The following is a 23,806-nucleotide window of genomic DNA, read 5'->3' as shown; positions in this document are numbered from 1 at the left end:
AAAGTAACAAGTACATTACTCAAGTACTGTACTTAAGTACAATTTTGAGGTACTTTCACTTTACTGGAGCATTTCCAATTGTCGATACTTTATATTTCTACTCCACTACATCTGAGAGCCAAATATTGTACTTTTACTCCACTACAAGTATTTGAAAACTTTAGTTACTAGTTACTTTGCAGATATAAATTATTATATTATAAAACATACATTAACCACTTTAGCCCTATTCTACACCTAGGCTATTTGAAAATAGCAGATCTACAAGCTCACAACGTGTCGCATCGCGACGCGTGGTGAGCTTGTAGATCTGCTATTTGTAAACATTTTAGTACATTTACTTTTGGAACATTTTGATACCAAAGCTTTTGTACTTTTACTCAAGCAAATTTTATTTTATAAATAATTACGGACTTTTACTTGTAACAGAGTACGTCTTCTACATTGCAGTATTGATACTTTTACTTAAGTAAAACATTTAAGTACTTTTTCCACCACTGTGTTTTATATAGGCTATAGAAACTTACACTGCGAGTACATGCAGGAGAAAGTTAAGTTTCTTGATAGTGGAGTACTTTGGACTTTGAGGTAGATTATCCTAGCATGCATGCATACATTACCTGTGGCTCCTGATGCCAAGGAGGCAGGAAAGAGGAAACTTTAACCAAGCCTTGAGTGTGGAGGTTTAGCCTCTTAGGTCTCTTTACTCGTCTCTAATGGGTCTCTGATTTCTCCTGAAACGTCTTAAGTGGACTTTCCTTTTACTGATTGAAACACAAACCGCAGCAATTAGCAAATTGCTCTATCATGTCCTGAAAAAAGATCTGCGAGTCAGGAGTGAGGATAAATACTGGACATGCAAACACGTAGCTAAATGCCTGAGTGGGATCATTTATTTATTTGTGTCATTCTAACTCGGTCGTCTGTTAATCTGAATATTGGAGAGCCAATGTGCCACTTCATGCTGATGTGGCACAAAACACCAGGCCGAAGGCGTGGCAGAGATTACGTATTCGTCCATGTCCTTGTGTGTGCGTCCGTCCGTCCGTCCGTCTGTGGACAGCTAATCTTCGGCACCGTTAGACCGATCGGTGTGAAACCGTGCATGCGCACACTCCCTGGAGGACAGAGCAGAACCAGTTGCCCACATGTTTTACATCTGCCTGTTATAGCGCCACCAGCAGGCCGATTTTAGCAAAACACATTTTTGGCTATTACTCACACACAGAACATCACGTTCTGTGTGTACACAGAACGTGAAGAATATTGATTCTTCTGTGATATTGATCACAGAATAATATTGATCGTTTCAAAATCGGTTTCCTGCTACGGCTGAGCATTGTGTATGTAGGGCCAGGGGTCTTCAACGCTTTTTAGCCCAAGGACCCCTTAGCTGAGAAAGAGATGAATCAGAGACCCCCACTAACATATTGTATAAAATTGTGTTGCAGATACATTTTTCAACAGATTTCACAGATAGCTTCATAGACTTGTTTAACAGCACTATCATTGTGTAGCGTTGTTTGTTTTGGATTCATGTTAATGTGTATTTTCAGATAGTTAACCACTTAAACCCTCAAAACATATTCCCTCTACACTAAACCTCTTTGCCGAAAATAGCCGATCTACAAGCTCTGCTTTTTTCGGCTAATATAATGTTCCCCATAGAATAGGGATTCTAGGGTTCAAGAAAATAAATGAAGTTCCTAGATCTGCAAGCTCACAACGCCTCGCGCTGTGAGGCGTACTGAGCTTGTAGATCTAGGAGCTTGTAGATCTAGGAGCTTGTACATCTGCTATTTCCGGCAAACATAATGTTCCCCATAGAATAGGGATTCTAGGGTTCAAGAATATATTTTTTAGTTTCTACCCCACAAATATTTGTCCACTCCCTTGTAGTAACTTCCGGGACCCCTAGGGGTCCCGGAACCCCTGTTGAAGACCCATATAATGTAGGCTCATACCCGCGCACTGCGCACAGTCCATTGTTTGTATCCCTGTACACAGACTGCCCTAGTCGAGCCCACATCCCTGAATAACTAACTGCGAGTGACAGCCAGCCACTGCCTTCAGGGCAGAGGTCAGATAATCCTCTCATGCGTGCAGACACTCGTCACACACACACACACACACACACACACACACACACACACACGCACACACACACACACACACACACACACACACACACACACACACACACACACACACACACTGTTCAGGCCCCCATACACAAACATACAGGCACGCACCAACACCTTCACTCACACGCACACAGACTCCCAAAGGTTATTTCCTTGCAGCCAGTGCGTGTGTGTGTGTGTGTGTGTGTGTGTGTGTGTGTGTGTGTGTGTTTGGGTTGGCCAGCGTGTGTTTGGGTTGGCCTTCGCACTTCGGTTTCAGCGTCCTGTCTCGTGTGTCACAGCAAATGTTGTCCCCGTACAGAGACGTGGCGATCTATTATTGAAGACGTCTGGTTTCTTAGACATTGTACACTACACTAACATGAGGGCAATTACCTGTGTGTGTGTGTGTGTGTGTGTGCTGCTGGGTGCCTTTCTATCAGAGGCCTAATTACACGCCATACATAGGCAATGACTGATAAAGTCTCTGCAAAAATAATGGGTGCAATCAGAGTTTAGGCCCGAGTCTTATCTTTGCTGGTGTGGGCTGATTTATTCATGTTCATTTCAACAGTAAGTCAATGAAGTGAGATTGGAATAGTGATAACTCAACGTGAAGTAATTGCCTCGTGTGAATTAAGTATGATAAACTAATGTAGATAGGCTGGCTGGCTGGGCGACAATTGTAGCATTCCAAACACACAGTGTATCAGAAATGGCCATTACTGGTGCTAACTAAAATGTTGGAATGAGCCTCTACACCAGCATCGAATTGTTTTTAGGGCTCCTAACCAGCGTTGCCAGGTCTGCTTATTATAAGCGTTTTTGGGCTTGTTTTTCTGTGAAGATGCTTGTAAATATTGGTGCAGGTGGTGGTTTCGTTTGGGCTTGTTTCTACAGTTTAGTTGCTTATTTGGGCTTGCTTCTAGTTCCTTATTTGGGCTTGCTCCCAATGTTTTTGATTATTGTTTAAACAAGTATTTCCCAAATAGTTTAATGTTTATTGTTTAAACAAGTATTTTCCCAAATAGTTTAATGTCCACGGACCCCCAAATGAATGTGTATTTGTCCACGGACCCCCCCATCTGAAATTATTTGTGCCAGGGACCCCTGTACCAGATTTGTGTTGTTAAAATGTTTTAAAAATATTCCACATTTTGCATATATTTTTTTGGAACATTGTAGATCTACAAGCTGATGAGACGCGTTGTGAGCTTGTAGATCGACTATTTTCAAATAACCAACGTATATAGGTTGAAAGTGCTCATGTGGCCTATCATAGTTGCTTCTTCTTTTGGGCTTGTTTGTTTTCATAGACCTGGTTGCTTATTTCTCCCGCTAAATCTGGCAACACTGTACTCCTAACCAGCTTTGCTACTGTGTATGAATGGAGGTCTATATGAGGAAAGGCTCACAGTGCAACACTGGCTAATTCCTGTTAATCCTGCCATGTCTCCTACCAATGGCAGCCATGGAGCCGTGTAGAATTGCGAGTGGGATTAGTTCCAGGTTAGCTCCACCTCTCTACTCTCTCTCTCTCTCTTCCTCTCTCTCTCCTGTCATGCTAACCATGTACAGAACTAAACAGAAATGGAATAAATCTCCTTCCAAAAAAATGGCCCACGTCATGTTGAGAAAACAATGTAAGTTTTTTTGTTTTGTTTTCCCCCCTTTCTTTTGTGTTCTTGTTTTAATCTGATTTAGTTTTAGTTTTCGGGGGCCGCTTTATGTGGATGTTGTGTCTGTGGGGAAACAGTTAAGGCAGAAAGGGGTCTAACCGTGTCCTGAAGGATTTGTGTAGAGGGCAGGGGTCTGCAACGTTTTTCAGGCCAAGGACCCCTCAGCTGAGAGAGAGATGAAGCAAGGACCCCCACTACATTTTTGTATAACATTGTTGCAGATTAAACATGTTTGTGGATAGCTGACTTGTTTGACGGCACTATCATCAGTGTTGGATTCATGTTAATGTGTATTTTCAGACAGTTAACTACTTAAACCCTCAATACGTAGAAAACTTGTACTTGATCTGCCCCCCCCACACACCAAACCTCATTGCCGAGAAAATAGCCGATCTACAAGCTCACAAGCTTGTAGATCTGCTATTTTTGGCTAATGTTCCCTTCAGAAAATTAATTGTAGGGTTCAAGGTTATAATGTAAAACAAAAACAAAAAACGTTCCTATAACACAAAAATTTGGTGGCCCCCCCTGTAGCAACTCTGAGGACCCCCTAGGGGTCCTGGACCCCCTGTTGAAGGTGGTCCTTACACCCCTGGTGTAAGGACCACCTTCAACAGGGGGTCCAGGACCCCCTAGGGGTCCTGGACCCCCTGTTGAAGGTGGTCCTTACACCCCTGGTGTAAGGTATTGTATGTGTGGTAGCTTGGGTTGGGATCCTTTAGGATTTTAACGATTCCGGTTCCTTAACGGTTCCCTTCAACGATTCCTATGTATTCCTTTACGTATTATACAGTATACCTCATTGGTTCTTAAAGTGAGGTAGAGGGACCCTCTAGGCTACTTGAGGGGGTTCCAAATGGACCCTTAAAGGTCTGTAACTCTGAGAGTGTACACATGGAACCAAATGTGTACACTCTCAGAGTTATGGTGGTCATTGAAATTAAAACGTTAGAGAACCCCTGGTATTGTAATAGACCATATTCACACGGTGGCCATTTTGGAATTGTACATTGATAGTGCCACCCCGTTGCCGTGGCAACCGGGGTGGCACCTTCATTAACTTAATAGCAATATGGCCGCCGTGTGAATATAGTCTATTGTATAGCAGACATAAAGTCCACATAACTAGCTCTGACAGTGTAGATAAAACCGGTTCTGGAAACGGTTCCAAAATGTGACGGAAACCGATTCCGGTTCCATCAATGTTGGATCCGGTTCCTCCGATTCCTCCGGTTCCAGATCCCAACCCTACACTGGTAGGACAGCGTTCCCCTTTCACAGTTCTGTGCCGTTATGTTTTGTTATGAGCATTTCATATTTATAGGTACACTTGTCTTTATTACACAATAATGTAGGTCTTGCATATCACAATTCCACAGTTGAGTTCCAAAATCCTAGGCGTGCCGATTGGCTCATCGATATCATCTTTGGAATCAACACCCTGTTCTGATTGGCTCTGAAAAGAGGGAACGCACACCCCTGAGCTTAGAGAATACAGTAGGTTGACAGACAACACACTGTTTCCACTTTATATCGTTGCCGTCTCTCTCCATATTTTATTTTTGGTGTGTTTTTTTTGTAAATTAATGTCCTTCTTGATCATTCTGCAGCGTCATAGAAAAGTATCAAAAGTAGCAGATCTGCAAGCTCGAAAAGCGTCGCGAAGCACCGCGTTTTGAGCTCGTGGATCTGCTACTTTAGCTCTTTTTGAATTTGAATCCTGAAAAGTTTTGGACATATATGAGGTTTCCACCCGACAGAGACAATATTCTGCTGGAAATGGTAATGATTAAACCAGGGGTCTTCAACGTTTTCAGGCCAAGGACCCCCTAGCTGAGAGAGAGATGAATCAGGGGCCTATTGTATTATAGGCCTATTGTATTAAATTGTGTTTCAGATAAATCTTTGCTGCTCTTTTTTTCCCTCTACACCTATAACTCTTTGCCAAAACTAGCCGATCTACAAGACGCGTTGTGAGCTTGTAGATCTGCTATTTTTGGCTAAAGTTCTCCTCAGAAAAGCGATGCTTTCTTTTTTACACATCTCAAATCCACATTTGACCTTTTATTGTGCAAGTGAATAAAGGCCATGCAAGTCTTTCAGTGGCTTTATTTTACAGCCCCATGTTTGGCATTCATTATGGAGTAGAAGACCATGCCTTATAAATACAATCGTAGGCTTACAGTCAAAACAAAACACAATATCACAATTATTTAAACATTATTTCAATGTCAACCTCCAGGAGGTACAGCATTTACTGTATTGTATTGTCCCTCCAATTGGCAATATTGGGGGGGATTCCATAGTAAACACAGCCTACTGTGTAGGCCTACACACATCCACAAATGATACAAATATAATATTTCATCTTGGCTCAGTCTTGCAACCACATAAATGGGATTATTATCACTACATCAGTATAATTTATTTAATCAGTGACCGGTAAATGCCATACTGCGTTTAATTACACTGCAAATACGTAAAAGAAACGGGGATTAATGCTCCAAATAACATGTGTAGGCTACAGTGTGGTCTTGTTCTCAAATGAGGGTATAATTTTGCGGACAGATTGCTGTCTGTCAGAGCCTTTGTAACATCATATTATCTCTGGTCTCTTCCATCAGATCCAGAGATGGGGCCCTGGCTCTAATAAGCCTTTTCCTGGGCGCAGTAATTGCTGTTGCTAAAGTGAGGGTCCCCTTAGGTTTTGTGCTATTGCCTTTGATCCTGTAATGGGGCCAATTAAGGTTGTCCTATAGGGGTCTTTTTCCACTAACAAGAAGATCCATCCAGAACAACTATAGCCTGATATGTTGTGTTTTTACCTAGACCTGGTAAAAGCAAACACTGCGGCTTCCTTTAGGCCTGTGTTTTTTCATTCAGATTTTTGCAGTTAAAGTAAGCTGTCAAAGGCACTCGGATGTTGTTGTGGTAAAGTCCCTGCACCACCACAGAGGTTGTGGGTTCGAATCCACCGTGGTGCATCCGGTCTAGGTGAACACAATTGGCCCATGTTCGGGGGAGGGAAGGGCGGCATCTGTCAGCGGGGAGTGTTGGCCGGGAGGAGTAGGACGAAGGCTCTACGTCCTCACGGTGGGGGCTCCTCACTGGTAGATGAGTCCTTAGGATACGACAGCAGTGACAACATGTCTGTGGGGAAGAAACTAATTAGCACAACGACTAAATTGGGAAGAAAAAGGGGGTACAAAATATTACTAATATTGGTTAATAAAAATGAATTAAAAAAGGTTGAAATGTTGCCCTTTACCACCCCAGTGGGACACCTGCTCACCTCTGAGCATAAGCCTCTGAGGTGGGATCTTAGTTTTGAACTGTTAATGCACCATTATGGCCCCTACTTTACTACACTGTCAAATCCTCAATGTTGATTTAACTCTGACAGTGTAAAAACAGTCCCATGTGTGTTAATGTTTACACTCTCAGATTTTATGGGCTACTGTCCATGCTGTACAGCAGGGCTCTTCAACAGGGGGTCCGGGACCTCTAGGGGGTCCTCAGAGTTACTTCTTGAACCCTAGCATCCCTTTTCTGAGCAGAACTTAAGCCAAAAATAGCCGATCTACAAGCTCACAACGCCTCACGCTGCGAGGCGTTGTGAGCTTGTAGATCGGCTATTTTTGGCAAAGAGTTATAGGTGTATAGGGAAAAAAGAGCAGCAAATGTTTATCTGAAACACAATTTTATACAATATAGCTTCATCTCTCTCTCAGTTAGAGGGTCCCTGCTTCATCTCTCTCTCAGCTAGGGGGTCCTTGGCCTGAAAACGTTGAAGACCCCTGCTGTACAGTATGGTAGCTAACATAACAAGTACTGTGAAAGCTAATTAAATAGTATCTGTATAATCCATCTTTTTTTCTTTTCATATTATATTAGAGTTTGTATTTTGGTTCTACAAATTGGACATTTATTTGCCTTCACATTAGAAAGCAAATGATGTCAGAATCCGGGAACTCCTGTTTATTATCTTTGTCAACTAATTCCTGAACAAACATGAGTACTTCCTGTGCCTTTTGGTTCTTCTCATGACATTTATTTTCCCTCATACCAGCTTTGATAAGCCTGGTGGGAAAACTGGCACCACATCGTCATGTGAACATTGGTCAAAGCCTGCAATGTGTTCATCTGATGCTGATCATTAAAAACTCAAGTCATTAAGAACGCCAAAGTATGCGTACTGCTACTGTAGGCCATACTATACAATGTTATGTTATCAGATTATTCTCACCCAGTGGTGGACCAAGTAACCAAGTACATGTACTCAAGCACTGTACTGTACTGTATTGTACTGTGGAAAAATGTTTCCTTTACTTGAGTATTTCCAATTTTCAACACTTTATACTTCTACTCCACTGCATCTCAGAGACACATATTGTACTTCTTACTCCACTACATTTTAGTTACAAAACTTTAGTTACTAGTTACTTTGCAGATTTTGGATACTGTACTTTTACTTTAAACAGTATTTCTACATGATGGTATTGATAGTTTTACTTTTGTACAACACTATTGAGTACTTTTTCCACCACTGAGTCCATGACCAAACGCTCCGTTCTCGCTGCCACTTCGTCCCATTCATTCATTTGAACCCATTCAAACCGAGAACATCTGTGTAGCCACTTAATCCATATTTTATACTTTTTTGGCTTTACAAAAATAGCAGATCTACAAGCTCATAGCGCGAGTGCCGCGCTATGAGCTTGTAGATCTGCTATTTTTTTTTTTTATCGTGAAAATGTGTGCAAATCATTGAATATATATCTTTTTAAAGACGAACATTTGTAACTCAAATATTTTCTTCTGGGGGTCCCTGGAACTTAATACTTTGTGATGGAGGTCCGCGGCATATAATTTTGGGGGTCCTTGACATGAAAAAGTTTGAGCAATTCTCAAGATTTTCCAAAAAATAGCAGATCTACAAGCTCATAGCGCGGCACCACGAGCTTTGTAGATCTGCTATTTTTGAATAGCCAAAGAAATCAAAAAAATGACACTGATTCTTTCCCCGGTCTAAATGGGTCAACTTTGCGTTTATTTGCTTCTTAACAGGAGATCTCTCCAGAAGATGTTTCCTCAATCAGGGAAGTCCCTCGTGTTCGACAGTTTCCCTGACCCCACGGACGCCTGGGAGATCATCGAGACCATCGGGAAGGGAACCTACGGCAAGGTCTACAAGGTCCTCAACAAGGCCGATGGAAGCAAGGCGGCCGTCAAGATACTGGACCCCGTCCACGTGAGTTTATATATGTCCCGAACAAGGGCCCAGCTTCCTGCTTTGAAATTGAGTCTATGTAGGAAGTGACAGTTCATATGAATGGTCTGTAGTCTCGCTGTTTTACCCCTGCTGGTGTCAGATTGACAAGCTACCCAACCAATAGCATTCATTTAGCGATTGATTTCCGGTTGCTTTTTTGTATATATATTAAAGATGGCGGATTTGAAATCGCTGAAAAATAGGCTTCTTTTACGGTCTGTAGGAGTCTGGGGGCGTGACTTTGTCAATCTCTTTTATATTGTCTATGGTCCCAAAACTATACTGCTACATGATGTGGCTTCATTGTGGTATTGATACTTTTAAAGTAAAAGATGTCAGTACTTTTTCCACCACTTGATAATAAGCATACACCTGTTAAAGGTAGGGTAAGCGATTTTCGTTGGTTAAAAGTTTTTTTTTTGCTGTCGTCGCTTTCTTAAACCAATACTTTGATGACACGATTTTGGTTTCATATTGTGGTTGCTTTAAAAAATATTTTTGCTGTGCTACTGTAAAAGGGGCAACATTCCTTTAAGAACTTCATATGGAGCCAGTGTGCGAGACACCTTTTTCTTCTTTTCAAAGTTTGTTTCCAGTATAGTCAGCACCTCACCACAGCTTTTTCTACTGAAATGTGCGGTATGACCAAAGCATAAACAATGTTTTCTTAACTGTTATGATGTTTACTAGCTTTACTGGCTTAGTGACTGACTCAGTAGATCAGTTCATAGTACCAGTTACATGCTTAGGAAGGATAAGCTCTCTTAACATGCTTATCTCTTTCACTCTGTATTCTGGACATTCCCCATATAATCTTCACTTCCACTATGTGTAATTATAATAGCAAGTTAGCGCTAACAAATTACCTGTAATCAGTGATGGAAGAAGTACTCACATGTTTTACTTAAGTAAAAGTATCAATATCACAATGTAGAAATACTCAGTTACAAGTAAAAGTCTGGTATTCAAAATTGACTTGAGTAAAAGTACAAAAGTATTGGCATCAACATATACTAAAAGTACACATTTTACCTAAAAGTACTCATTTTTACATTTTACATTTTTACACACTTTCAAAATGGATATATATATTTTTTTTAAATAGCAGATCTACAAGCTCACAACACGTTGCAAATTGACACATTTTGAACTAGATTGGCTATTTTCAAATAGCCAAAGTATATATAGGGGTGGAGTGGTTAATTTATGTTTTGTAATAGCTAGTAAAGTTTTCAAATTACTGTAAAGGAGTAAAAGTACAATATTTGTTGCTGAGATGTAGTGGAGTAGAAGTAAAAGTATGGAAATACTCCATTAAAGTAAAGGTACTTACAGTAGCTACTTTCCACCACCGTTAGTGCTAACAAATGAGCCGTAATCAATATTCCCAGCGAGGCAGTAGTGTGATAGCTTAGTTTGGACTCCATTACCAGTTTCGGTGTTAAGAGGTCTATGTAATGTCTAGAGGTCTGTTAGAGTAATCTATTAATTACGTTTTTCAAGTTTGAAGCAAAACTGGACTTTCACTGAAAGGCCTGTGATATCCAGCAGATATATAGCCTACTCTAAGCTTTTTACTAATTTAATTCTTTAATTTCTTTCAGGTCAGGTTCATATGTATTGTGAGAGACCGTTCACCCATAACTGATTCACTTTTGCTACCGATTTTAACCAGGAGTTAAACATTTTAGATCATTTTTCAATCATTAGATTTTGAGTTGTTTTCTATAACAGATCTCATTCAGATAGGCCTTACCAACCTACTTACTTACTACTTACTTATATTATAATTTCTAATACGAGGGCATGATAAAATAATGATGCAGTAAGCCGAAAACAGAGGGACAAGGGAAAAATCTGAGACTTTGTTTTCTTACATTCCTTCACCTGAGAATCTCCAAAAACAGATGACAAGTTGAACATAATTATTCATGTTGTACTGTAACAGCCTCCTACAGTAAGTACTGAAGGGAGATGTCTTGTCTCTCCATGGTACGTTGAACTACATGGCTTATTGAACACCTCTAACGAGGAGCCATTTTCATCTACTGTACTAAACACATCCTCTGTCTTAATAATAGTCTCATCAGTCTTTGGGAGAGTTGTTACTTTTTCATTACCGAAACATTAATTATCTGTATACCAATGTTCGTAAAGAACAACATCTATATATATATATATATATATATATATATATATATATATAAATATATATATTCTTTGTTATCTATTTCTTTATTTGTCTTATTGAGGGATCACTTTTTTTTTCCTTCAAATGCATCCGGTACAGTATTGCCAAGTCTGCTTTGGGTCAGCGACTTTGGGCTTGTTTTTCCCCAATGTCGCTTGTAAATATTGGTGGTTGTGGGTTTTTAGCGGTGCCAGCCGCTCTACATTTGACCGTGTGTGTTTGCGTGTCCGTCCGTCCGTCCGTCCGTCCGAGCACGGCATAAGCAGCTGCAGCACAAACAGGACACAGTGCAACACATGCGCCACTTAAAGACATGCACACACACACAGGCTGGTGCGCACGTGTACACACACCCACACACACACACACACACACACACACACACACACACACACACACACACACACACACACACACACACACACACACACTAAAACGACCGATCTGCAATGTGAGTAACAATTATTAAAAGTAAATAGAGTACAAATATTTAAAAGTAAATACCTTGAGTAAAAATACTTAAGGCTACTTATATTGAGTACAAATACTTAAAAGTACTCAAAATGAGTAAAAATACTTAAAAGTTGAAAAAAATTGTAAAAATACTTAATCACACTCATCAAACAGAGTGGGCACTGCTTACTCACACTGGGTGTGATTTTTTTCATAGACCTGGTAGCTTATTTTTCTCACAAAGTCTGGCAACACCTGATCCTGTACAGCGTAGTTGCCCACAGTGGAGATATATACACTGACGGCTCTAAGGACCCAGTCTCTGGGAAAACTGGGTTTGGAATGTATGTGGAGGGGCGTCAGATCCAGCAGAGTATCCGGATAACCGATGACATGTCAGTCTTTGCAGCTGAACTATTGGCAATTGTATGGGCCGTGTGGTGGATAGAGGAGGTCCAACCGGCAAAAACGTTTGATTTGTTCAGATTCTGCGGCTGCTCTGGTGGCTCTGAGAGGTGGGGAATCAAAGGCACGATCTGATTTGATCTGGGAGGTTATGTGTGGTATGTATAGGGTAGAGCGAGTGGGCAGCCAGGTTGTTTTTCTGTGGGTACCGGGGCACTCTGGGGTCAAGGGGAATGAAATATCTGACGGCGTGGCCAAGAAAGCTCTAAAAAAAGAAACCATAGACATGAAGGTCCAGCTAGGAAAATGTGAGAGCTTTAGCTTGTGCAGAGAACAGCTATAGGGATCCAGTGGCAAAAAGAGTAGACAGAGGAGGAAAGGGGGAGGCTGTATTTTTCGGTACAGCCGTCTGTTAAAAAAAAGAGGTGTGCAATGAGCTCTGGGAGAAGGGATGACATGGAGCACCGAAGTCTGACGTAATTTACACATCCTACCCGGGTCGCGGTTCTCCCCCCCCCCCTCTTTAATATCGCGTCAAATAAGAACTGTGTTCCAAAAATAAACAAATGCCCCCGGCGGTTTTACTCTTATGGATGAAGCATCAACTGACGGTGAGAAAACGCTAATGTTACTTCTGCTGAATTAGTTAAATATTCGCCAGAAACAGACTGTATCAAATATAAGTGACTGACTATCATAAACGATACAGAACCTCCTCCTTGACAATATCGCAGAGACAGTTTAGACCACAATTCTTATATGAGACGATTCTATGAAGATTCTATGATGACCCAATGTTATTCTCCATAGAGAAATTACTTTACGACCCAGGGGATGGACGAGTGACGTCAGGACTTCTGTACTCTATTGTAATAACCAGGCTGAGACTGGGACACTGTGGGCTAGCTAGTTGCTTAAAAACCATAGGCAAACACCCAGACGGGCTTTGTTAGTGTGGACAGCTGGAGACAGTACAACATGTCTTGTTCTCATGTGAGAAGCACAGTAATGAGAGACGGCAGATGCTTGAGGAACTGGCAGACCAGGGGCTTAAAGTCTTCTCCTTAAAGACTTTATTTTTACACCAGAGGTGAATTCCCAGAAAATTGGAAAAGCCAGTCCTGTGGTTTCTCCACTCTACTGATCTGTATTCTAAAGTGTAGGGTAAAACAGTAAAACCCCTCGCCTGTGGAGGGCAGCATTACACGCGATAGTGTACAGCCTGCCGGAAACCTAAAAGAAGAAGAAGAAGAAGTAGTTGCCCACCGACCGGAACCCTCAGGAAATGTTGTTGAACACAGAGTAACCTGTTCGGCATGCAAATTGTTATTTTTTGTCCGTTTTTGTAATAAAATAATAATAAAATGCGTCATTTTAATAAACTATAGCTGTATGCTTGACTGCATAAAATGTTGGCGTGAAATCATTTTTAATAGGTCTGACTCAATAACAATCGATAACTCTGAATCGATAACAAAAGTTTTTTGGTAAAGCTTTGCGTCTCTCTATGCCTTGCTTCAGTCTATTAACCCCATATATTTACTATTAAGATGACACTATTAGTAATGGAGTTCTAATATCGTGTCTATGTTCCCTCAGCCCTGTATGTTCCATCAGCCCTATATTCCCTCATAGGTTCATAGGTTCAGGATTTGATGTGCACTCCCCCCCCAGTCCAGTTAACCCATTCAATCCGTGAACGTATCTCTGTCACTTGAGATTTCTTTGGCTATTCAAAAGTAGTAAGTAAGCTCATAGCGTGGAAAAATCGTGAAAATGTGTGAAAATCTTTGAATATATTATATTCAACAAAAAAAAATCTAAATCCTAGCAGTATGTTGCTATGTCAGTGGTGCTCCAACTTTTCCATGTCAAATAATTTGTATTTGGCCGCGGAGCCCCATCTCAAAATATGTTGTTCCAGGGACCCCTCAGACGCAAAGATTTGAGTTACAAATGTTCGCTTTATGAAATATATAAATTCAACGATTTGCAAAAATAGCAGATCTACGAGCTCATAGCACAGCACTCGATTGTTGTTGTCGGGCAGAAACCTATCATCTCCATATTCTAACTTGTTGCGTTTTCTCGTAAATGAACGCCCTACTCGATCATACAGCGCCACACAAAGGCATCAAAAGTAGCAGATCTACAAGCTAGAAACGCGATGCGAAGCGACTCGTTTTGAACTTGTAGATCTGCTACCTTTGCTATTTTTGAATTTGAATCCTGAAAAGTACGTTTTGGACATGAGGTTTCCGCCTGACATAGACGATATATACATTTAGTAGAAGGGAAATAAGTGCTGGTGTTCAACGTTAATTGCCAATATTGTCCTTTTTTTTTTGCAGGACATTGATGAGGAGATTGAAGCAGAGTACAACATCCTCAAGGCTCTCTCTGACCACACCAACGTGGTCAAGTTCTATGGAATGTACTACAAGAAGGACGTGAAATGTGGAGACCAGCTGTGGCTTGCCCTGGAGGTAAGGAAACACCGTAGCTGTAGTTTTTAACTATGATTCTAATATGTGCAGATGACGCAAAAGGTAAGAAGTATACTGCCCTGCCAAGGTAAAGTGCAGTAACTACGTTTTTGGACACACCAACTTATTTGTGTATCCCAAAGGTCAAATTAGCCTTTGTGATTTTGGGGGATAAACAATTACCTCAAGAACAGATGTAAAATTAGTGTAATATCACTTATATGCCGATATCTCATTTGGCTGGCCAGTTGAATCACTTTTAAACCCATTTTTCAGTGATTTTTCTTTTCGTAGTTACTGCACTTTACCTTGGCAGGGCAGTATAACTGAGTATCAAACCACTCATGCTGACTGCAAACAGTGCGAAGACCATCCTCAGGGGTATTGTGACTTTTACGTCACAGTTACCACTGCAATGTGTGGAAGGTTTTTTTCTATAAAGATGTATACATACTTAGGCTACACTTATAGGAATTCAAACGTGGCTTGTTTCTAATTCAGGGGTCTTCAACGTTTTCAGGCCAAGGACCCCCTAGCTGAGAGAGAGACGAAGCAGGGACCCCCTCTGTATTGTATAAAGTTGTGTTTCAGATTTTATTTATTTATTTTTACTTGGTCTGCTCTTTTTTCCCTCTACACCAAACCTCTTTGCCAAAAATAGCCGATCTACAAGCTCACAACGCCTCGCAGCGCGAGGCGTTGTGAGCTTGTAGATCTGCTATTTTTGGCTAAAGTTCTCTTCAGAATAGGGGTTTAAGTGGTTAATGTAAAAAAGAAAAAACACCAAGATTTGATGGCCCCCCTGTAGTAACTCTGAGTACCCCCTAGGGGTCACGGACCCCCTGTTGAAGACCCCTGTTCTAATTTATTGGGCATGGCCAAACCGATAACTCACCTGGAATTATTTGTTTTCAATAGGTATAGCACAGTAAAAGTAAATGTATTTGTCTTATTACACGGCTTGGTTGAATGCTTTCTTCTGATTGGTCAATCATTGAATTCAGCTGTGTGTTATTTCTGAATAATGACCGCTGAACTCAATAACAGACCTCTGTCTAATCAAAGGCTCAGAGCACCTGGCTCATATCAATATACATCTAGTTGATAGTGTGCCGTATCCAACATGACAGCCATGTAAACACACAATGTCATTTACAGTTCCCCATTGATAATCTTGCATATACATCCATGTGAGGCTGCTATCTTGCGTTCATCATTTATAAATTGCTTATTGTATTTCCCTGCATGCTGTGGCATAGTACAGTACAGTATATCATGCAGACATTACAACCGTAGCATGCAGACTTAAGTCCCAGTGGCACCTCACAAGGCATGTCGTCTAGCCAGGTGCAGACTTGACCGAATAAGACCAAAGGATTATGTAAGCGTTTAAGCCACCACAGGGCAGTCTCTGGGCCTTTTCACTTATAGGCCACCTCTGGGGTTTGGTTGGTAGCAAGCAGTGGTGGAAAAAGTACTCACATTTTTTACTTTAGTAAAAGTATCAATACTGCAATATAGAAATACTCTGTTACAAGTAAAAATCCAAAAGTATTGGTATCAAAATGTACTTAAAGTACCAAAAGTAAAAGTACTCACTATGCAGAATGTCCCATTTCAAGTTTTCAAATGTATAACGATCTTTTGAAAATAGCAGATCTACAAGCTCACAATGCGTCGCGATTGTAGATCTGCTATTTTCAAATGGCCGAAATGTATATAGGGCTGAAGTGGTTAATAAATGTAACTAGTAGCTAAAGTTTTGAAATAAATGTAGTGGAGTGGTAAAAGTATAATATTTGAATTCTAGATCTAGTGGAGTAGAAAAAAAAGTATTGGAAGTACAAATACCTCAAAATTGTACTTAAGTACAGTACTTAAAGGTAGGGTAAGTGATTTGCTTTGGTTAAAATAAGTGTTAAATAGCTCTATATTCTGATAGTACTCATTGCTATAGAGTGTTTGTTCAGTATTAGGAGTCTCCTCGTCTCTCCACCTCTTTATTAAACAGAAAATGCATTTTCGTTTCAGTTTCAGTTTCATTTCCAATTTTATCCAATCAGGATAGAGAACTCAATCAGGATATAGATTAAACAAGTGAAATTGGAAGTGATGACACTAAGAAATGAGCAGACAAAATTGGAACTGGAACACTATACAAATTAAGCTTAAAAATGGGTACTTTCTCCTGATTGGCTGAGATTTTGACACCTACCGAAAAATGTATTTTCTGTTTATTAAAGAGCTGGAGAGACAGGGAGACATCTGTTACTGAACAAACACGCTATAGCAATGATTACTATCAGAATATAGTATTTTAACCTTTTAACAAAATACTTTTTGTTTTAACCAAAAAATATCACTTACCCTACCTTTAAGTAAATGTACTTGGTTACTTTCCACCACTGGTAGCAAGCCACTTTGCATCATGCAGTTGGTGGGGGTCGGAGTGGAGGCAGCTCTCTGGTGTCAATGGCTTTCGCTGCGTCCTGCTGAGAATGACAGCGTGGGGATTTCAGGTTTTCTGGGCCATTATTGTTTGTTTGTTTAGCCACCGCTTACTCTGGGTCTGGCAGAGTGCAGAGCAATCTCCAAAATCTCATGTTTGTGCTCCCTTGACGTTTGTTGCTTTGGTCACGAGTAGGCCTAGAGAGAGACGACGACAAGAGGATTTAGCGGAAGCAATTTATTTCTGCGAACAGGAATGTCTTCTGTGGTTAAAATATTGTTGTGATACGTCAACAAAGGGTATACATTTAGTGTCTACGTGCAGGAGGAATATCACGTTTTATCTTCTTTACTTGTCAGAATGGCGATAATAATCACACAATTTTCAGTGCGCTCTCGCTCCGGTGCAGAGGAGCGTAGGTCCACACCAAAGCCAGCGAGCGTCACAATAACAATGAATGAATTACACGGAACCGGAAGAAACAAAATCTTCCCCCACATGCATTTCATTCCGGTAGCGAGGTGACATTACATGATGCATATGAGAGAATCACTTGGGTCGTAACAATAACTATGTCAACATGACTTACGGCTAAATAATAAGACAGTAGGAAGAACATAGCACCAGCATTAAAATATCCTACTTTGAACGTTGACTTCCTTGAACCCACCGCTGTGAGCAAGAATGACATGGCCCCCCACCAAATGACAAGGTCAAACTGTGATATTTTATGTAAAAAGTTCAAAGAGACCAGCTGCTTTCCTCGTGTCTCAAAAGGCCTGGCTTTCATATTTCATTTCCTGCTGAAGCCCTTTTTTTAAATGTCAAGTATAAGGCAAGTGTGTAATGGAGGTCAACCGGCCAAGAGGAAAGTGTTTGTGAGGTCTGACACGGCAAAGAGGACAGAAACAAATCCCACACAATAGCTTTGCTGCTCCACCACATTTATACTCTGTGAAACACAAAGACAACATTTTCACCATAAGTTTCATGGGTTTTTGTCCTGATGAAGGCAAAACTTGTGGTGTAAACGCTGTGTAGGTGTTCTGCACAGTGTTCCATGCTGTGTGCAGTATGATGACTCACTGTAGCCAGCGGCGACGCAGTGGAACCTCATCTCTGTGCTATCGTGGAGAGAGAGGTTTCAAACGGGGCTACAGACTCACTGATGTGTTCTGAACAGTGTTCCGTTCTGTGCAGTAGGTATGACTCACTGATTTGTCAGTGGCGGAACAAGTCAAAGCCGGGCCAGGGGGCAGTGCATGATGCAACATCTTAAAATCTATTTGAAAAAGAAGAAAAGGAGAGATTGATTTCATTAAAGTGTGTATTTTATAACATATAATTTAGAAGCAAACACAGCATTTTAAATAAACACATACATTTTTGATTAAGAAAAAGTACAGTATAATAATAATGTGTGAAAAGAACATTTGACTTTAATTATACAATGAACAAGCCAACGATCTACAAACTTGTAGCTTGTAGATCTGCTATTTGCGTGCAACACCTGAGCGCAACCAAACATAAAATTAATTGTCTTTTAGTCCTACTGGATCTCTTCTCCACTTGTCCCTCCCTAACATTTTAGTCTAGTTTTTATATTATTGTCAATATATTTAGTCTTAGTTTTAGTCATCATAGCTTAGTTTTTATTTCGTTTTTGTCAGTGAAAAAAGGTAATCGACCAACAGTTTTTCGTCATCGTCTTAGTCGACGAAATCAACACTGGCTGCAGTGTATGTGTTCTGCAGGCCTATTCACCTGTTTCCTAGGCTGTGTGTTTTCCACTTCCTGTCGATTAGATCCAATGAAAGTGGAAAACACACAGCCTAGGAAACGGGTGAATTAGATGTATGGCTACATTCCAGTACACAGACACAGTATATCTGGGTGTGCAGTGTCCACATGCTGACTGGGGAAACACTTCAATGCCTGCCTAGTGCCTACATAAACATAGATCGTTATAATCCAACATGCCCATTATATTTATTTGGGGCATCAGTGCATTATGCATGTCTGAAACCCAACTCTCTTGTCTCAAGGAAGGATCTGAATGGATTCTTAACCCATTGAAACCGGGAAAACATCTGTGTCATTTTAGTGCCCCGCTTTGAGCTTGTAGATCTGCTATTTAAAAAAAATCATGAATATTTGCGCAAATATTTTTTTTTATATATTTTTTTAAGATACATTTTTTTCGCTTTTATGCCTTTATTGACAGGACAATAGGTTGACAGGAAATGGGGAGAGAGAGTGACACGCAGCAAAGGCCGTCAGGATCGGGACTCGAACCCGCAACGCGCTGTCAGCCTGCTTTGGAGCCTAGGTGCCCGTACCGCTACGCCAGCGGTCCGGGCCATTTTGTGCAAATCTTTGAATATATATTTTTAAAGCGAACATTTTTAACTCAAATCTTTGCTTCTGGGGGGTCCCTGGAACAAAATACTTTCAGATGGGGGTCCGCAGCCATATACATATCATGTTGTGCATTATTTTACACTTTAGCTATTCAAAAATAGCAGATATACAAGCTCATAGCGCGGCACCGAGTGCCGCGCTATGAGCTTGTAGATCTGCTATTTTTTTTAAATCGTGTGCAAATTAATATATTTATAGTCTTTTAAAGCGAACATTTATAACTCAAATCTTTGCTTCTGGGAGGTCCCTGGAACAAAATATTTTCAGATGGGGGTCTGCGGCCAAATAAATATAATTTTGGGGGTCCTTGACATGAAAAAGGTTGGGGAACCACTGATATAGCAACATACGTTTTTCAGAAAACTGTTAGGATTTAAGAAGACATTTTGTAGAATCGGTCTCAGGTCTTAATGTGTTAAAAGCTATAAGGCTTCTGTGTTGCACGTTGTCCTGTTCCTGCCCCGTTTCCATTACTAGGCAGTCTACTGGAGCGGACGCTTGGACAGGGCACACATATTTTTCTGTAATCCAAGCTCAGTGGGCACCGCGGCGCCGGCATCAGGTGCTTTTCACCTCTCAGGCTACTGTTTCTGTGCTCTTTCATCACCGGCCACCTCACTGACCTCTGCTAAGGGTCCTATAACTACTTGGCTTGGATCTCCAGCCTTTGAATCTCTAAGACGCAGAATAATCAGACAGTAGTGGAAGAAGAAGTCACATGTTTGTACTTAAGTAAAAGTATCGATACCGCAATGTAGAAATGCTCTATTGCAAGTAAAAGTCCTGTATTGAAAATGTACTTGAGTAACGGTATACAAAAGTATTCACATTAAAATATACTTAAGTACTGAAAGTAATTTCGCAGAATGTCCCATTACACAAGTTTCCAAATGTATACAAATTAGTTAAAAATAGCAGATCTACAAGCTCACAATGCGTCGCATCGCGACACGTTGTGAGCTTCTAGATCGGCTATTTTCAAATAGCCAAAGTATATAAAGCATAAGTGGCTAATGCATGTTCTGTAATAATAATCAAAATCTACAAAGTAACTAGTAACTTTGTAAGTTTTCAAATAATTATAGTGGAGTAAAAAGTACAAAGTTTGTCTCTGAGATGTAGTGGAGTAGAAGAAAAACTATTGAACATTGGACATACTCCAGTAAAGTAAAAAATACCTCAAAAGTGTACTTGTAAGTACGGTACTTAAGTAAATTTAGTTACTTTACACCACTGTAATCAGACCATCTGCAGGGGTAGTAGGTGAGGCTAAATGTTGTTTGTAAGCCCTTCCCGCTCGGGTTCTCTGTCCTGGAATCACCTGGCTATCATTTTACATTGTGCCTTTGTAGCTTTTATTTATTGTCTCTTCGCTCGGCCGGACAGCTCGAAGGCCGGAGATTATAGCTGTGACTCTACGGCACCGTTTTGATTGATCGCCGTGAAACTTTGCACGCACACTTCACCAGTAGGCCCAAAGTAGAACCTCTGCCCCACATTGTTTTTCTAATTGGCCTCATGGTGGTGCTATGACAGGGCACTTCACGTTTTTGGCCAATAACTGTTGAACCGTAGGTCGTACAATAAAACTTATTTTCTCCCTGGATTCCTTGGATCACGAAGCAACTCCCCATATCTCTGGCCATTTGTGCCAATCTTTTCCACACAGTGTGTTTTCTTCAAAACACACTTTTGTCACCAGTCAGATATTTCAGATTCCATTCCAATTGGCTATGACTGCGTTCCAAAGTTTTGCGGGCCCTGGGTAGGCAACCTGGCCTGGCGGAGACACTTTTCTTGTTTAATCTTTCTTTGACTGAATTCCCTCCTCACACACACACACGCACACGCACACGCACACACACAGGCACAGGCACACGCTACCGTATCAACGTTAAAATAAACAACATTAAAAACTCAAATGCAAGCAACAAACATCAAATAAGCCAAGGCACAACACAAGGCACAGCCTTGTGTTGTGCCTTGTGGCTTTGATACCTTGACGTGTATGTTGGCAATCACACACACTGAGTTTCAAAAGCAAAGCTGGTTCAGCCAGAGTCTCAGTGCTTTGCTTACTCCTCATTTCCACACAGATTTGAATATCCTCCATACTGTATGCAAACTTCACCTCCATGCAAACTGAAACCTCACAGCAACACACACACCATCAAATCTGCAGCACTAATCCTGTGGCTGAAATCACTTCTTAGGCTGTGTGTGTGTGTGTGTGTGTGTGTGTGTGTGTGTGTGTGTGTGTGTGTGTGTGTGTGTGTGTGTGTGTGTGTGTGTGTGTGTGTGTGTGTGTGTGTGTGTGTGTGTGTGTGTGTGTGTGTGTGTGTGTGTGTGTGTGTGTGTGTGTGTGTGTGTGTGTGTGTGTCTGTCTGTGTCTCAGGAAGTAGAGCGGCCGCTTGGGAACCTGAAGGTTCCCAGTTCGATCCCGGGCTCCCCCAGAGTTGGTGTCAAAGTGTCCTTGAGCAAGACACTGAACCCCTATCTGCTCCCGATGAGCAGGTTGGTGCCTTGCATGGTTTCCTCCGCCATCGGTGTGTGAATGTAATGCACAATCTATGTAAAGCGCCTTGGATAAAGGCGTTATATAAATTCACCATTTACCATACATACATCGATCCGTGTGTGTGTGGGGGGGTACATACTGTGTACAGTATAGGGCCATAAGTGTGTGTCTTTCGGTGTGTGACAATGGGAGCACAAGGGGGGGGGGCTTTTAAAAGCACAGTGACAGGAAAGCATGGGGGGGGTGGGTGGGGGGGGGTCACTCACCATGGTTACCGTCCCTCCGTCCTCTCAACTGTAATTTTCCACGTTTCAGCTGAGAAGAGAGCCCCCCCCCCTCACCCCCTCTCTCTCTCTGCAGCACACAGACAGCCGGCCCCTCTCATCATCAGGAGCCCAATTCACACACATTATTTCCCCCACTTTGGTGGTACAGTACTGGTGCTTGTGGCAGCTCTACCAGGGTTGCCAGATTTTGGTGAGGGAAATAAGCAAACCAGGTCGATGGAAACAAAGCCCAAAAGAAGCGACTGTAATATAGGCCATTTGAGGACTTAAAACCTATATGCATCGGATATTTGAAAATAGCAGATCTACAAGCTCACAGCGCCTCGCGATGCAACGCGTTGTGAGCTTGTAGATCTGCTATTTTCCCCCAAAAAATCTTGAAGAATTTCTTTAAAAATGTGGATTTTAAATAGCATACACAAATCTTGTATGGCAGGGGTCACTGGTAAAACATATTTCAGATAAATGCATATTAATCTGCGGGTCCTTGACATGAAAATGTTTGAGAACCACTGGTTTAGGAAGCAAGCCCAAATAAGCACTTTAGAAACAAGCCCAAAAAAACCCTAATCCACAACTACTGTACTAATATTTACAAGCAACTTCACAGAAAAAAAACAAGCCTAAAGTCGCTTATAATAAGCAGACCTGGCAACACTGTGCACCCCCCTCTTAGGATGGCAGATGTGGGCAGGAGATGAGTGGAGCTTTCATCTGCTGTTTCCAACCACTTTTTAAAAGCATGTTTTAAAGAAACCTGTGTTCCCATTGTGATCCGCTGTGGGGGATTTTAAAAGCCTAGCCCTGTGTATTAGTGGCAAATTGAAAAGGCATTAGTCTGTGTTCAGCAGGTTGTATTAGCATGGTCTCTTGAATAATAAAGGAATGTGTTGTTCAGCCAAACCTTAACTCTATCCTAGCCCTTAAAGTGAACACTATACCACCATGCTAACCGTAACCCATTTAAAACAGCAAAAACACTATTCTACTGCAGATTCCTGTTGCAAATCACATTGGTTGTAACTGGAATAAACACATGACAACAAAACAACCCCGCCTGCATGCATAGGATCATTTATATCCATGTTATATAGATAAACATGGCCAAATGACATGCACAAACCAACTGCAGTCTAATCATTCATTCAGACAGAACCATGGTATTTCACACTTATTGGATAAACTTGTACGTAAACAACATGTATCCCATTCATCCACAAATTAATTTTGTTCCTGCTCTTTTCCTCCTGATCTCTGTTTGCTAGAGTTTGATGCCAAATGCGTCGTGAAAAAATTAACCAGCTTATGCCTGTTACCTGAATTTACCCCCGTCCCGTCCGTACCCTGAGCCTTGTTCTCTGGACTCTGCAGTCATGAATTGATAATGAGCTCTAAAATGGTATTGTTTGTTAGGACTTTTCAATAAACGGTGCGTGAAAGCCGACACCTCAGCTATTGTGCCCGTGTAAACGATAAGGTCACGGTAACAAAAGTTAGCGCTTTCGCCTAGAGAGCATCCAGG

At 41.2% G+C, this 23,806-nt stretch overlaps 1 protein-coding gene across 1 annotated transcript in view; it reads left to right on the top strand.

The window, feature by feature from the left end:
* Positions 1–8,885: 8,885 nt before the first annotated feature.
* The window catches only part of LOC308077432 (myosin-IIIa-like), a gene marked incomplete at both ends in the record, with an annotated part of 52,233 nt that continues 37,312 nt past the window's right edge, over positions 8,886–23,806 (top strand). Inside the window, 2 exons of the mRNA XM_080418119.1 lie at positions 8,886–9,053; positions 14,475–14,609. Of these exons, the coding sequence (XP_080274245.1) occupies positions 8,886–9,053; positions 14,475–14,609 (303 nt within the window). The remainder of the gene's footprint in view (positions 9,054–14,474; positions 14,610–23,806) is intronic.

The sequence above is a fragment of the Gymnoscopelus braueri genome (assembly GCF_963280865.1).
Source record: "Gymnoscopelus braueri genome assembly, chromosome: 21".
NCBI lineage: Eukaryota > Metazoa > Chordata > Actinopteri > Myctophiformes > Myctophidae > Gymnoscopelus > Gymnoscopelus braueri.
Note: the sequence above shows the minus strand (reverse complement) of the source record. Positions and strands in the feature narration are given on the sequence as shown.